We start from the raw sequence: 17,500 nt of genomic DNA on the forward strand, positions 1-17,500 counted from the left end.
TGTAAACTCCCTCTATGAATATAGTGTAAACTCCGTCTATGAATATAGTGTAAACTCCGTCTATGAATATAGTGTAAACTCCCTCTGTGAATATAGTGTAAACTCCCTCTATGAATATAGTGTAAACTCCGTCTATGAATATAGTATAAACTCCCTCTATGAATATAGTGTAAACTCCGTCTATGAATATAGTGTAAACTCGGTCTATGAATATAGTGTAAACTCCCTCTATGAATATAGTGTAAACTCCCTCTGTGAATATAGTGTAAACTCCCTCTATGAATATAGTATAAACTCCCTCTGTGAATATAGTGTAAACTCCCTCTGTGAATATAGTGTAAACTCCGTCTATGAATATAGTGTAAACTCCCTCTATGAATATAGTGTAAACTCCATCTATGAATATAGTGTAAACTCCGTCTGTGAATATAGTGTAAACTCCCTCTGTGAATATAGTATAAACTCCCTCTGTGAATATAGTGTAAACTCCCTCTATGAATATAGTGTAAACTCCCTCTATGAATATAGTGTAAACTCCCTCTATGAATATAGTGTAAACTCTGTCTATGAATATAGTGTAAACTCCCTCTATGAATATAGTGTAAACTCCGTCGATGAATATAGTGTAAACTCCGTCTATGAATATAGTATAAACTCCCTCTATGAATATAGTGTAAACTCCCTCTATGAATATAGTATAAACTCCCTCTATGAATATAGTGTAAACTCCGTCTATGAATATAGTGTAAACTCCGTCTATGAATATAGTGTAAACTCCCTCAGAAGTGTATAGTGTATAGTGTATAGAGTATAGTGTATATAGTGTATATAGTGTATAGTATATAGAGTATAGTGTATATAGTGTATATAGTGTATAGTGTATATAGTGTATAGTGTATATAGTGTATAGTGTATAGTGTATACTGTATAGTGTATATAGTGTATAGTGTATATAGTGTATAGTGTATAGTGTATATAGTGTATAGTGTATAGTGTATATAGTGTATAGTGTATAGCGTATATAGGGTATAGTGTATAGTGTATATAGTGTATAGTGTATAGTGTATATAGTGTATAGTGTATAGTGTATATAGTGTATATAGTGTATAGTGTATACTGTATAGTGTATATAGTGTATAGTGTATAGTGTATATAGTGTATAGTGTATAGTGTATAGTGTATGTAGTGTATAGTGTATACTGTATAGTGTATATAGTGTATAGTGTATAGTGTATACTGTATAGTGTATATAGTGTATAGTGTATATAGTGTATAGTGTATATAGTGTATAGTGTATATAGTGTATAGTGTATAGTGTATATAGTGTATAGTGTATATAGTGTATAGTGTATACTGTATAGTGTATATAGTGTATATTGTATACTGTATAGTGTATATAGTGTATAGTGTATATAGTGTATAGTGTATACAGTGAATAGTGTATAGTGTATATAGTGTATAGTGTATATAGTGTATAGTGTATATAGTGTATACTGTATAGTGTATATAGTGTGTATAGTCTGTCACACCCTGGTCTTAGTATTTTGACTCTGTGCTGGTACCCCCTGTATATAGCCTCCACATTGACTCTGTACTGGTACCCCCAGTATATAGTCTCCACATTGACTCTGTACTGGTACCCCCTGTATATAGCCTCCACATTGACTCTGTACTGGTACCCCCTGTATATAGCCTCCACATTGACTCTGTACTGGTACCCCCAGTATATAGCCTCCACATTGACTCTGTACTGGTACCCCCAGTATATAGCCTCCACATTGACTCTGTACTGGTACCCCCAGTATATAGTCTCCACATTGACTATGTACTGGTACCCCCTGTATATAGCCTCCACATTGACTCTGTACTGGTACCCCCTGTATATAGCCTCCACATTGACTCTGTACCAGTACCCCCTGTATATAGCCTCCACATTGACTCTGTACTGGTACCCCCTGTATATAGCCTCCACATTGACTCTGTACTGGTACCCCCAGTATATAGCCTCCACATTGACTCTGTACTGGTACCCCCAGTATATAGTCTCCACATTGACTATGTACTGGTACCCCCTGTATATAGCCTCCACATTGACTCTGTACTGGTACCCCCAGTATATAGTCTCCACATTGACTATGTACTGGTACCCCCTGTATATAGCCTCCACATTGACTCTGTACTGGTACCCCCAGTATATAGTCTCCACATTGACTCTGTACTGGTACCCCCTGTCTATAGCCTCCACATTGACTCTGTACTGGTACCCCCTGTATATAGCCTCCACATTGACTCTGTACTGGTACCCCCTGTATATAGCCTCCACATTGACTCTGTACTGGTACCCCCTGTCTATAGCCTCCACATTGACTCTGTACTGGTACCTCCTGTATATAGCCTCCACATTGACTCTGTACTGGTACCCCCTGTATATAGCCTCCACATTGACTCTGTACCAGTACCCCCTGTATATAGCCTCCACATTGACTCTGTACTGGTACCCCCTGTATATAGCCTCCACATTGACTCTGTACTGGTACCTCCTGTATATAGCCTCCACATTGACTCTGTACTGGTTCCTCCTGTATATAGCCTCCACATTGACTCTGTACTGGTACCCCCTGTATATAGCCTCCACATTGACTCTGTACTGGTACCTCCTGTATATAGCCTCCACATTGACTCTGTACTGGTACCTCCTGTATATAGCCTCCACATTGACTCTGTACTGGTACCTCCTGTATATTGCCTCCACATTGACTCTGTACCAGTACCCCCTGTATATAGCCTCCACATTGACTCTGTACTGGTACCTCCTCTATATAGCCTCCATATTGACTCTGTACTGGTACCCCCTGTATATAGCCTCCACATTGACTCTGTACTGGTACCTCCTGTATATAGCCTCCACATTGACTCTGTACTGGTACCTCCTCTATATAGCCTCCACATTGACTCTGTACTGGTTCCTCCTGTATATAGCCTCCACATTGACTCTGTACTGGTACCCCCTGTATATAGCCTCCACATTGACTCTGTACTGGTACCTCCTGTATATAGCCTCCACATTGACTCTGTACTGGTACCTCCTGTATATAGCCTCCACATTGACTCTGTACTGGTACCCCCTGTATACAGCCTCCACATTGACTCTGTACTGGTACCTCCTCTATATAGCCTCCACATTGACTCTGTACTGGTACCCCCTGTATATAGCCTCCACATTGACTCTGTACTGGTACCCCCTGTATATAGCCTCCACATTGACTCTGTACTGGTACCCCCTGTATATAGCCTCCACATTGACTCTGTACTGGTACCTCCTGTATATAGCCTCCACATTGACTCTGTACTGGTACCCCCTGTATATAGCCTCCACATTGACTCTGTACTGGTACCCCCTGTATATAGCCTCCACATTGACTCTGTACTGGTACCCCCTGTATATAGCCTCCACATTGACTCTGTACTGGTACCCCCTGTATATAGCCTCCACATTGACTCTGTACTGGTACCCCCTGTATATAGTCTCCACATTGACTCTGTACTGGTACCCCCTGTATATAGCCTCCACATTGACTCTGTACTGGTACCCCCTGTATATAGCCTCCACATTGACTCTGTACTGGTACCCCCTGTATATAGCCTCCACATTGACTCTGTACTGGTACCCCCTGTATATAGCCTCCACATTGACTCTGTACTGGTACCCCCTGTATATAGCCTCCACATTGACTCTGTACTGGTACCCCCTGTATATATGGGTGATTGTTCCTGTCTCTGTGTTATGTTGTCACCAGAGAGGCTGTTTAGGTTTTCATGTTTATTGTTTTTGTATTGTTCGTGTTTCATCATTCATCAAAGATGTATCTAATTAACCACTCTGCATTTTGGTCCGACTCTCCTTCACCACAAGAAAACCGTAACAATAGTGTATAGTATATAGTGTATAGTGTATATAGTGTATATAGTGTATACAGTGTATAGTGTATATAGTGTATAGTGTATAGTATATAGTGTATATAGTGTGTACTCAGTAACAGCAGTACTATTCTCCCCCAGGCCTGCAGCAGTGTATAGTGTATATAGTCTATAGTGTATATAGTCTATAGTGTATAGTGTATACAGTGTATAGTGTATACAGTGTATAGTGTATATAGTGTATAGTGTATATAGTGTATATAGTGTATAGTGTGTATAGTGTATAGTACCTACCACCCTGTAGTGTGTACTCAGTAACAGCAGTACTATACTCCCCCAGGCCTGCAGCAGTGTATAGTGTATACAGTGTATAGTGTATATAGTGTATATAGTGTATAGTGTATATAGTGTATAGTATATAGTGTATATAGTGTGTATAGTGTATAGTGTATATAGTGTATAGTATATAGTGTATATAGTGTGTATAGTGTATAGTGCCTACCACCCTGTAGTGTGTACTCAGTAACAGCAGTACTATACTCCCCCAGGCCTGCAGCAGTATATAGTGTATAGTGTATAGTGTATATAGTGTGTATAGTGTATAGTACCTACCACCCTGTAGTGTGTACTCAGTAACAGCAGTACTATACTCCCCCAGGCCTGCAGCAGTGTATAGTGTATAGTGTATATAGTGTATATAGTGTAGTGTATAGTGTATATAGTGTATAGTATATAGTATATAGTGTGTATAGTGTATAGTACCTACCTCCCTGTAGTGTGTACTCAGTAACAGCAGTACTATACTCTCCCAGGCCTGCAGCAGTGTATAGTGTATAGTGTATATAGTGTATATAGTGTATAGTATATAGTATATAGTGTATATAGTGTATAGTACCTACCTCCCTGTAGTGTGTACTCAGTAACAGCAGTACTATACTCCCCCAGGCCTGCAGCAGTGTATAGTGTATATAGTGTATAGTGTGTATAGTGTATAGTGTATATAATGTATAGTGTATAGTGTATATAGTGTATAGTGTATAGTGTATATAGTGTATAGTGTGTATAGTATATAGTGTATATAGTGTGTATAGTGTATAGTACCTACCTCCCTGTAGTGTGTACTCAGTAACAGCAGTACTATACTCCCCCAGGCCTGCAGCAGTGTATAGTATATAGTGTATATAGTATATAGTGTGTATAGTGTATAGTGTATAAAGTATATAGTGTGTATAGTGTATAGTACCTACCTCCCTGTAGTGTGTACTCAGTAACAGCAGTACTATACTCCCCCAGGCCTGCAGCAGTGTATAGTGTATATAGTGTATATAGTGTATAGTGTGTATAGTGTGTATAGTGTATATAGTGTACAGTGTATATAGTGTATATAGTGTATATAGTGTATAGTGTATATAGTGTGTATAGTGTATAGTACCTACCTCCCTGTAGTGTGTACTGAGTAACAGCAGTACTATACTCCCCCAGGCCTGCAGCAGTGTATAGTGTATAGTGTATATAGTGTATATAGTGTGTAGTGTATAGTGTATATAGTGTATAGTATATAGTATATAGTGTGTATAGTGTATAGTACCTACCTCCCTGTAGTGTGTACTCAGTAACAGCAGTACTATACTCCCCCAGGCCTGCAGCAGTGTATAGTGTATAGTGTATATAGTGTATAGTGTATATAGTATATAGTGTATATAGTGTATAGTACCTACCTCCCTGTAGTGTGTACTCAGTAACAGCAGTACTATACTCCCCCAGGCCTGCAGCAGTGTATAGTGTATATAGTGTATAGTGTATAGTGTATATAGTGTATAGTGTATAGTGTATATAGTGTATAGTGTGTATAGTATATAGTGTATATAGTGTGTATAGTGTATAGTACCTACCTCCCCGTAGTGTGTACTCAGTAACAGCAGTACTATACTCCCCCAGGCCTGCAGCAGTGTATAGTGTATATAGTGTATATAGTGTATAGTGTATAGTGTATATAGTGTATAGTGTAGTGTATAGTGTATATAGTGTATAGTATATAGTATATAGTGTGTATAGTGTATAGTACCTACCTCCCTGTAGTGTGTACTCAGTAACAGCAGTACTATACTCCCCCAGGCCTGCAGCAGTGTATAGTGTATAGTGTATATAGTGTATAGTGTATATAGTATATAGTGTATATAGTGTATAGTACCTACCACCCTGTAGTGTGTACTCAGTAACAGCAGTACTATACTCCCCCAGGCCTGCAGCAGTGTATAGTGTATATAGTGTATAGTGTAGTGTATAGTGTATATAGTGTATAGTATATAGTATATAGTGTGTATAGTGTATAGTACCTACCTCCCTGTAGTGTGTACTCAGTAACAGCAGTACTATACTCCCCCAGGCCTGCAGCAGTGTACAGTGTATAGTGTATATAGTGTATAGTGTATAGTGTGTATAGTGTATAGTACCTACCTCCCTGTAGTGTGTACTCAGTAACAGCAGTACTATACTCCCCCAGGCCTGCAGCAGTATATAGTGTATAGTGTATAGTGTATATAGTGTGTATAGTGTATAGTACCTACCACCCTGTAGTGTGTACTCAGTAACAGCAGTACTATACTCCCCCAGGCCTGCAGCAGTATATAGTGTATAGTGTATAGTGTATATAGTGTGTATAGTGTATAGTACCTACCTCCCTGTAGTGTGTACTCAGTAACAGCAGTACTATACTCCCCCAGGCCTGCAGCAGTGTATAGTGTATAGTGTATATAGTGTATAGTGTAGTGTATAGTGTATATAGTGTATAGTATATAGTATATAGTGTGTATAGTGTATAGTACCTACCTCCCTGTAGTGTGTACTCAGTAACAGCAGTACTATACTCTCCCAGGCCTGCAGCAGTGTATAGTGTATAGTGTATATAGTGTATATAGTGTGTAGTGTATAGTGTATATAGTGTATAGTATATAGTATATAGTGTATATAGTGTATAGTACCTACCTCCCTGTAGTGTGTACTCAGTAACAGCAGTACTATACTCCCCCAGGCCTGCAGCAGTGTATAGTGTATATAGTGTATAGTGTGTATAGTGTATAGTGTATATAGTGTATAGTGTATAGTGTATATAGTATATAGTGTATAGTGTGTATAGTATATAGTGTATATAGTGTGTATAGTGTATAGTACCTACCTCCCTGTAGTGTGTAGTGTATATAGTGTACAGTGTATATAGTGTATATAGTGTATAGTGTGTATAGTGTATATAGTGTATAGTATATAGTGTGTATAGTGTATAGTACCTACCTCCCTGTAGTGTGTACTCAGTAACAGCAGTACTATACTCCCCCAGGCCTGCAGCAGTGTATAGTGTATAGGTTATATAGTGTATAGTGTATATAGTATATAGTGTATATAGTGTATAGTACCTACCACCCTGTAGTGTGTACTCAGTAACAGCAGTACTATACTCCCCCAGGCATGCAGCAGTGTATAGTGTATATAGTATATAGTGTATATAGTGTATAGTACCTACCTCCCTGTAGTGTGTACTTAGTAACAGCAGTACTATACTCCCCCAGGCCTGCAGCAGTGTATAGTGTATAGTGTATATAGTATATAGTGTATAGTGTATACAGTGTATAGTGTATATAGTATATAGTGTATAGTATATAGTGTGTATAGTGTATAGTACCTACCACCCTGTAGTGTGTACTCAGTAACAGCAGTACTATACTCCCCCAGGCCTGCAGCAGTGTATAGTGTATAGTGTGTATAGTGTATAGTGTATACAGTGTATAGTGTATACAGTGTATAGTGTATAGTATATAGTATATAGTGTGTATAGTGTATAGTACCTACCTCCCTGTAGTGTGTACTCAGTAACAGCAGTACTATACTCCCCCAGGCCTGCAGCAGTGTATAGTGTATAGTGTATATAGTATATAGTGTGTATAGTGTATAGTGTGTATAGTGTATAGTGTATACAGTATATAGTGTGTATAGTGTATAGTACCTACCTCCCTGTAGTGTGTACTCAGTAACAGCAGTACTATACTCCCCCAGGCCTGCAGCAGTGTATAGTGTATAGTGTATATAGTATATAGTGTGTATAGTGTATAGTGTATAGTGTGTATAGTGTATAGTGTATATAGTATATAGTGTGTATAGTGTATAGTACCTACCTCCCTGTAGTGTGTACTCAGTAACAGCAGTACTATACTCCCCCAGGCCTGCAGCAGTGTATAGTGTATAGTGTATATAGTATATAGTGTGTATAGTGTATAGTGTATAGTGTGTATAGTGTATAGTGTATATAGTATATAGTGTGTATAGTGTATAGTACCTACCTCCCTGTAGTGTGTACTCAGTAACAGCAGTACTATACTCCCCCAAGCCTGCAGCAGTGTATAGTGTATATAGTGTATATAGTGTATAGTGTATAAAGTATATAGTGTGTATAGTGTATAGTACCTACCTCCCTGTAGTGTGTACTCAGTAACAGCAGTACTATACTCCCCCAGGCCTGCAGCAGTGTATAGTGTATACAGTGTATAGTGTATATAGTGTATATAGTGTATAGTGTATATAGTGTATAGTATATAGTGTATATAGTGTGTATAGTGTATAGTACCTACCTCCCTGTAGTGTGTACTCAGTAACAGCAGTACTATACTCCCCCAGGCCTGCAGCAGTGTATAGTGTATAGTGTATATAGTATATAGTGTGTATAGTGTATAGTGTGTATAGTGTATAGTGTATATAGTATATAGTGTGTATAGTGTATAGTACCTACCACCCTGTAGTGTGTACTCAGTAACAGCAGTACTATACTCCCCCAAGCCTGCAGCAGTGTAGGCAGCCAGTTGTATCTGATACTGAGTCCAGATTATGAGGTCTGATAGGAGACAGTAGTTTGTCTCTGGACTAGAGATATTCTTCTCTTGGTACTCTCCTGGTAGACCTGCCAGACGATACCTACACACACACACACACACACACACACACACACGGTTTATTGGCGTGGCGTAACAATGAAACATACTTTGGAAATTAAGTGATTAATTTGCAATATTAACATAATTTAAAATAATAATAATAATCAAAATTGTCAATGAGACAATCAGTAACAACAATAATTAAGGGTCAAAGAAGCCATACAATGGACAATACCAATGGAGGACATGGTCTCTCTCTCTCTGTCTGTCTGTCTGTCTCTCTCTCTCTCTGTCTGTCTCTCCCACTCTCTCTGTCTGTCTCTCTCTCTGTCTCTTTCTGTCTCTCTCTGTCTGTCTGTCTCTTTCTCTGTCTCTGTCTGTCTCTCTCCTGTATGTAGAGAGGACTGGGGTCTATAACCTGTATGTAGGGAGGACTGGGGTCTATAACCTGTATGTAGGGAGGACTGGGGTCTATAACCTGTATGTAGGGAGGACTGGGGTCTATAACCTGTATGTAGGGAGGACTGGGGTCTATAACCTGTATGTAGGGAGGACTGGGGTCTATAACCTGTATGTAGGGGAGACTGGGGTCTATAACCTGTATGTAGGGAGGACTGGGGTCTTTAACCTGTATGTAGGGAGGACTGGGGTCTATAACCTGTATGTAGGGAGGACTGGGGTCTATAACCTGTATGTAGGGAGGACTGGGGTCTATAACCTGTATGTAGGGAGGACTGGGGTCTATAACCTGTATGTAGGGAGGACTGGGGTCTATAACCTGTATGTAGGGAGGACTGGGGTCTATAACCTGTATGTAGGGAGGACTGGGGTCTTTAACCTGTATGTAGGGAGGACTGGGGTCTATAACCTGTATGTAGGGAGGACTGGGGTCTATAACCTGTATGTAGGGAGGACTGGGGTCTATAACCTGTATGTAGGGAGGACTGGGGTCTATAACCTGTATGTAGGGAGGACTGGGGTCTATAACCTGTATGTAGGGAGGACTGGGGTCTATAACCTGTATGTAGGGAGGACTGGGGTCTATAACCTGTATGTAGGGAGGACTGGGGTCTATAACCTGTATGTAGGGAGGACTGGGGTCTTTAACCTGTATGTAGGGAGGACTGGGGTCTATAACCTGTATGTAGAGAGGACTGGGGTCTATAACCTGTATGTAGGGAGGACTGGGGTCTATAACCTGTATGTAGGGAGGACTGGGGTCTATAACCTGTATGTAGGGAGGACTGGGGTCTATAACCTGTATGTAGGGAGGACTGGGGTCTTTAACCTGTATGTAGGGAGGACTGGGGTCTATAACCTGTATGTAGGGAGGACTGGGGTCTTTAACCTGTATGTAGGGAGGACTGGGGTCTTTACTATAACCTATATGTGTCTCACGGGCATGGGAAAGGCATATGCATGCAAATTAAATACTGTCGTAAAAAAAGTTTTGTGTTTTTGCGGACATTACAGTAGTTTTTATTCCATTGTTGTTGTTTTTTTTTGGGGGGGGGGGGGGTAATACTATTTACTATCTACTGCATCTATCTCCAACACTCCCCTCCTAAATGAGGACGTATCCTTGGAGCAGTCCATTGGTTTTTTGGAGGGGGGGTGGGGGGTGGGGGGGTGGGTAATACTGTTGTATTTACTATCTACTGCATCTATCTCCAACACTCCCCTCCTACCTGAGGACGTATCCTCGGAGCAGTCCATTGTGCTGCGGTTCTGGGGGAGGCTGCCACTGGACCATGATAGACTGGTTGGTACGACCCGACGCCACCATGTTCTTAGGAGGAGCGCTGGGAGCCTCCTCTCTCAGCATCAACCTGGGAGGACACAGACACAACAGGTTTTAGATGTACCGATTCCATGGCACATATATATTATATATACTATACATACAGTACCAGTCAAATGTTTAGAACACCTACTCATTCAAGGGTTTTTCTTTATTTGTACTATTTTCTACATTATAGAATAATAGTGAAGACATCAAAACTATTTTCTACATTATAGAATAATAGTGAAGACATCAAAACTATTTTCTACATTATAGAATAACAGTGAAGACATTAAAACTATGAAATAACACACATGGAATCATGTAGTAACCAAGAAAGAGTCAAGATAAAAATATATTTTCTATTTTCTTTTCTTCAAAGTAGCAACCCTTTGCCTTGATGACAGCATTGCACACTAAAACCACAAGGCCTCTGAGTTGGGTATTGATAGAAGACTCTAACCACAAGGCCTCTGAGTTGGGTATTGGTAGAAGACTAAAACCACAAGGCCTCTGAGTTGGGTATTGGTGGAGGAATCTAACCACAAGGCCTCTGAGTTGGGTATTGGTAGAAGACTCTAACCACAAGGCCTCTGAGTTGGGTATTGGTAGAAGACTAAAACCACAAGGCCTCTGAGTTGGGTATTGGTGGAGGAATCTAACCACAAGGCCTCTGAGTTGGGTATTGGTAGAAGACTCTAACCACAAGGCCTCTGAGTTGGGTATTGGTAGAAGACTCTAACCACAAGGCCTCTGAGTTGGGTATTGGTAGAAGACTCTAACCACAAGGCCTCTGAGTTGGGTATTGGTAGAAGACTAAAACCACAAGGCATCTGAGTTGGGTATTGGTAGAAGACTCTAACCACAAGGCCTCTGAGTTGGGTATTGGTAGAAGACTAAAACCACAAGGCCTCTGAGTTGGGTATTGATAGAAGACTCTAACCACAAGGCCTCTGAGTTGGGTATTGGTAGAAGACTCTAACCTCAAGGCCTCTGAGTTGGGTATTGGTAGAAGACTCTAACCACAAGGCCTCTGAGTTGGGTATTGGTAGAAGACTCTAACCACAAGGCCTCTGAGTTGGGTATTGGGAGAAGACTCTAACCACAAGGCCTCTGAGTTGGGTATTGGTAGAAGACTCTAACCACAAGGCCTCTGAGTTGGGTATTGGTAGAAGACTCTAACCACAAGGCCTCTGAGTTGGGTATTGGTAGAATACTCTAACCACAAGGCCTCTGAGTTGGGTATTGGTAGAAGACTCTAACCACAAGGCCTCTGAGTTGGGTATTGGTAGAATACTCTAACCACAAGGCCTCTGAGTTGGGTATTGGTAGAAGACTAACCACAAGGCATGCTTAATATAATATATATATAGTTGTGGATCAAACACGTGGAACGGCTGAGGATCAGGTGAGTTAGTGGAGGGCTACAACACATGGAACGGCTGGGGATCAGGTGAGTTAGTTGAGGTCTACAACACATGGAACGGCTGGGGATCAGGTGAGTTAGTTGAGGGCTACAACACATGGAACGGCTGGAGATCAGGTGAGTTAGTGGAGGGCTACAACACATGGAACGGCTGGGGATCAGTTGAGTTAGTTGAGGGCTACAACACGTGGAACGGCTGGGGATCAGGTGAGTTAGTTGAGGGCTACAACACGTGGAACGGCTGGGGATCAGTTGAGTTAGTTGAGGGCTACAACACGTGGAACGGCTGGGGATCAGGTGAGTTAGTTGAGGGCTACAACACATGGAACGGCTGGGGATCAGGTGAGTTAGTTGAGGTCTACAACACATGGAACGGCTGGGGATCAGTTGAGTTAGTTGAGGGCTACAACACATGGAACGGCTGGGGATCAGGTGAGTTAGTTGAGGGCTACAACACATGGAACGGCTGGGGATCAGGTGAGTTAGTTGAGGTCTACAACACATGGAACGGCTGGGGATCAGGTGAGTTAGTTGAGGGCTACAACACATGGAACGGCTGGGGATCAGGTGAGTTAGTTGAGGGCTACAACACATGGAACGGCTGGGGATCAGGTGAGTTAGTTGAGGGCCGAGGTCACCGAGGACAGGTTTGAAAACCACTGGCCTCATTTCTCTCTCAACGTCACTGATTGGCCGGGAAAGTCCTGCTGTCCAAAAAAAACGGCACCCTATTCCCTATATAGTGGACTACTTTCAACCAGCACCCACAGTATGTAGGGAATAGGATACGGTTTGGGACACAGCACTGGTCTCCCAGTTCTGAATCAGTCTCTCATTAGAAGGGAAGGAAGAAAACTCCTCTACTGTACTGCAATACTAAAGATTACCCTCCCCCCCTCCCTCCCTCCCTCCCTCCCTCCCTCCCTCCCTCCCTCCCTCCCTCCCTCCCTCCCTCCCTCCCTCCCTCTCCTCCCTCCCTCCCTCCCTCCCTCCCCATCATCCCTACCAGTGTAGTTCAGCAGTAACTTTACCAGACAACTGTTGCTATGAATGAGTATGAAACTATCTACTCTATTAAATATAACTACCATCATATCATCATTCATCCCCCTCTCTCTCTCTCTCTCTCTCTCTCTCTCTCTCTCTCTCTCTCTCTCTCTCTCTCTGTAGACAGGACTGCAGTGCAGTGTCCTTAATATATAAATCAGTATTAGTTAGGATGACTGCAGCTCTCCATCTCTTTCTCCATCCACCCCTCTCTCTCTATCCATCCTGTCTCTCTATCCATCCTCTCTCTCTACCCATCCTCTCTCTCTATCCATCCTCTCTCATCCCTCTCTCTCTCCATCCATCCTCTCTCTCTATCCATCCTCTCTCTATATCCATCCTCTCTCATCCCTCTCTCTCTATCCATCCTCTCTCTCTCTCCATCATCCTCTCTCTCTCTCCATCCATCCTCTCTCTCTATCCATCCTCTCTCTTTATCCACCCTCTCTCATCCATCTCTCTCCATCCATCCTCTCTCTCTATCCATCCTCTCTCTTTATCCATCCTCTCTCATCCCTCTCTCTCCATATATCCTCTCTCTATCCATCCTCTCTCTTTATCCATCCTCTCTCATCCCTCTCTCTCCATATATCCTCTCTCTATCCATTCTCTCGCTCTATCCATCCTCTCTCATCCCTCTCTCTCTATCCATCCTCTCTCTTTATCCATCCTCTCTCATCCCTCTCTCTTTATCTATCCTCTCTCTATCCATCCTCTCTCTATCCATCCTCTCGCTCCATCCTCTCTCTCTATTCATCATCTCTCATCCCTCTCTCTCCATCCATTCTCTCTCTATCCATCCTCTCTCATCCCTCTCTCTTTATCCATCCTCTCTCTCCATCCATCCTCTCTCACCCCTCTCTCTCCATCCATCCTCTCTGTCTATCCATCCTATTCTCTCCATATCTAATCAGTAATTTAGGCTCTTCCGCACCCCGTTGTTTTTCAAGTAACTTTGGCTGGGCCGTTAACACCCTAACCACAGTGTTCAGCCGGTCCATTCCACTGTGTTAAGGGTCTCTCACCCTAACCACCCAGCCGGTCCATTCCACTGTGTTAAGGGTCTCTCACCCTAACCACCCAGCCGGTCCATTCCACCGTGTTAAGGGTCTCTCACCCTAACCACCCAGCCGGTCCATTCCACTGTGTTAAGGGTCTCTCACCCTAACCTCCCAGCCGGTCCATTCCACTGTGTTAAGGGTCTCTCACCCTAACCTCCCAGCCGGTCCATTCCACTGTGTTAAGGGTCTCTCACCCTAACCACCCAGCCGGTCCATTCCACTGTGTTAAGGGTCTCTCACCCTAACCACCCAGCCGGTCAATTCCACTGTGTTAAGGGTCTCTCACCCTAACCACCCAGCCGGTCCATTCCACTGTGTTAAGGGTCTCTCACCCTAACCACAGCCATATGGTTTTAGCTTCAGGACTGTCTGGTCTTTCTCTGTCTCTCTGTCGCTCTGTGTCTGTTTCTCTCTCTCTGTCTCTTTGTCTCTCTGTCTGTCTGTCTCTGTGTCTCTGTGTCTCTCTCTCTGTCTCTCTCTCTCTGTGTGTCTCTGTCTCTTTGTCTCTGCCTCTCTGTCTCTCTCTCTGTCTCTGTCTCTGTCTCTGTGTCTCTCTGTCTCTGTGTCTCTTTCTCTGTCTCTGTCTCTCTCTCTGTCTCTCTGTGTCTCTCTCTCTGTCTCTCTGTCTCTCTCTGTCTCTCTTTCTCTCCATCTCTCGCCATCCCTCTCCCTAAATCTCTCTCCCCTTCTCCATCCCTCTCCCTAAATCTCTCTCTCCCACCCTCACCATCCATCCCCCTCTCCATCCCTCCCCTAAATCTATCTCTCACTGTCTCTGTCTTGGGCTCTCTCTTTTCTCTCTCTCTCCCACCAGCCCCCTCTTTAAGCAGCTCAGTGATTCTCCATAAGCTTTTTAGACATTAGCCATAGCGTGGTAATCTGTGTGTGTGTGTGTGTGTGTGTGTGTGTGTGTGTGTGTGTGTGTGTGTGTGTGTGTGTGTGTGTGAGAGAGAGAGAGAGAGAGAGAGAGAGAGAGAGGGTGAAAGGTGTTTGTTAGAGAGGATGTGTGAGGCAGGATGGTGGTGTGATACAGACCAGTAGCTTTACAGCTGAGGCTATGCTTCTATTACATTACATTATACACACTCAGCTTTTTTACATTCTTTTTCCAGATTTTTGGGGGTAGAAAAAAAAATCCTATTTACCCCTAACCCTCAACCTAAAACCTAACCCTCAACCTAAACCTAACCTTAACCCTCAAACCTAAACCTAACCCCTAACCCTCAACCTAAACTTAACCCTCAACCTAACCCCTACCCTCAACCTAAACCTAACCTTAACCCTAAACCTAACCCCTAACCCTCAACCTAAACCTAACCCCTAACCTTAACCCTCAAACCTAAACCTAACCCCTAACCCTCAACCTAAACTTAACACTCAACCTAACCCCTAACCCTCAACCTAAACCTAACCTTAACCCTAAACCTAACCCCTAACCCTCAACCTAAACCTAACCTTAACCCTAAACCTAACCCCTAACCGTCAACCTAAACTTAACCCTCAACCTAAACCTAACCTTAACCCTCAAACCTAACCTTAACCCTCAACCTAACCCTAACCCTCAACCTAAACCTAACCCTCAACCTAACCCTAACCCTAACCCCTAACCCTCAACCTAAACCTAACCCTAACCCCTAACCCTCAACCTAACCCCTAACCCTATAATGATGGTGGATGGTGTATAATGGTGGTGGATGGTGTATAATGGAGGTGGATGGTGTATAATGGAGGTGGATGGTGTATAATGGATGGTGGAATGTATAATGGAGGTGGATGGTGTATAATGGAGGTGGATGGTGTATAATGGAGGTGGATGGTGTATAATGGAGGTGGATGGTGTATAATGGATGGTGGATGGTGTATAATGGAGGTGGATGGTGTATAATGGAGGTGGATGGTGTATAATGGAGGTGGATGGTGTATAATGGTGGTGGATGGTGTATAATGGATGGTGTATAATGGAGGTGGATGGTGTATAATGGAGGTGGATGGTGTAAACTGGAGGTGGATGGTGTATAATGGAGGTGGATGGTGTATAATGGAGGTGGATGGTGTATAATGGAGGTGGATGGTGTATAATGGAGGTGGATGGTGTATAATGGATGGTGTATAATGGTGGTGGATGGTGTATAATGGATGGTGTATAATGGAGGTGGATGGTGTATAATGGAGGTGGATGGTGTAAACTGGAGGTGGATGGTGTATAATGGAGGTGGATGGTGTATAATGGAGGTGGATGGTGTATAATGGAGGTGGATGGTGTATAATGGATGGTGTATAATGGTGGTGGATGGTGTATAATGGATGGTGTATAATGGAGGTGGATGGTGTATAATGGAGGTGGATGGTGTAAACTGGAGGTGGATGGTGTATAATGGAGGTGGATGGTGTATAATGGAGGTGGATGGTGTATAATGGAGGTGGATGGTGTATAATGGATGGTGTATAATGGAGGTGGATGGTGTATAATGGAGGTGGATGGTGTAAACTGGAGGTGGATGGTGTATAATGGAGGTGGATGGTGTATAATGGAGGTGGATGGTGTATAATGGAGGTGGATGGTGTATAATGGATGGTGTATAATGGTGGTGGATGGTGTATAATGGAGGTGGATGGTGTATAATGGAGGTGGATGGTGTATAATGGAGGTGGATGGTGTATAATGGAGGTGGATGGTGTATAATGGAGGTGGATGGTGTATAATGGTGGTGGATGGTGTATAATGGTGGTGGATGGTGTATAATGGAGGTGGATGGTGTATAATGGAGGTGGATGGTGTATAATAGTTGGTGTATAATGGTGGTGGATGGTGTATAATGGTGGTGGATGGTGTATAATGGAGGTGGATGGTGTATAATGGAGGTGTATGGTGTATAATGGAGGTGGATGGTGTATAATGGAGGTGGATGGTGTATAATGGAGGTGGATGGTGTATAATGGAGGTGAATGGTGTATAATGGAGGTGGATGGTGTATAATGGATGGTGGATGGTGTATAATGGAGGTGGATGGTGTATAATGGAGGTGGATGGTGTATAATGGTGGTGGATGGTGTATAATGGAGGTGGATGGTGTATACTGGAGGTGGATGGTGTATAATGGAGGTGGATGATGTATAATGGATGGTGTATAATGGAGGTGGATGGTGTATAATGGAGGTGGATGGTGTATAATGGAGGTGGATGGTGTATAATGGAGGTGGATGGTGTATAATGGAGGTGGATGGTGTATAATGGAGGTGAATGGTGTATAATGGAGGTGGATGGTGTATAATGGAGGTGGATGGTGTATAATGGATGGTGTATAATGGAGGTGGATGGTGTATAATGGAGGTGGATGGTGTATAA

The 17,500-nt window shown here is 42.7% G+C and overlaps 1 protein-coding gene across 2 annotated transcripts in view; it reads right to left on the reverse strand.

The window, feature by feature from the left end:
- The window catches only part of LOC110517267 (protein sidekick-1-like), a 382,699-nt gene that overhangs the window by 100,228 nt on the left and 264,971 nt on the right, over nt 1-17,500 (reverse strand). For both annotated transcript variants that reach the window (XM_036972702.1, XM_036972703.1), the window contains 2 exons: nt 10,526-10,666; nt 8,696-8,877 (listed from right to left, as the gene is read on the reverse strand). In XM_036972702.1, the coding sequence (XP_036828597.1) occupies nt 8,696-8,877; nt 10,526-10,666 (323 nt within the window). The remainder of the gene's footprint in view (nt 1-8,695; nt 8,878-10,525; nt 10,667-17,500) is intronic.

This window comes from Oncorhynchus mykiss, unplaced genomic scaffold (assembly GCF_013265735.2).
Source record: "Oncorhynchus mykiss isolate Arlee unplaced genomic scaffold, USDA_OmykA_1.1 un_scaffold_190, whole genome shotgun sequence".
Classification (NCBI taxonomy): domain Eukaryota; kingdom Metazoa; phylum Chordata; class Actinopteri; order Salmoniformes; family Salmonidae; genus Oncorhynchus; species Oncorhynchus mykiss.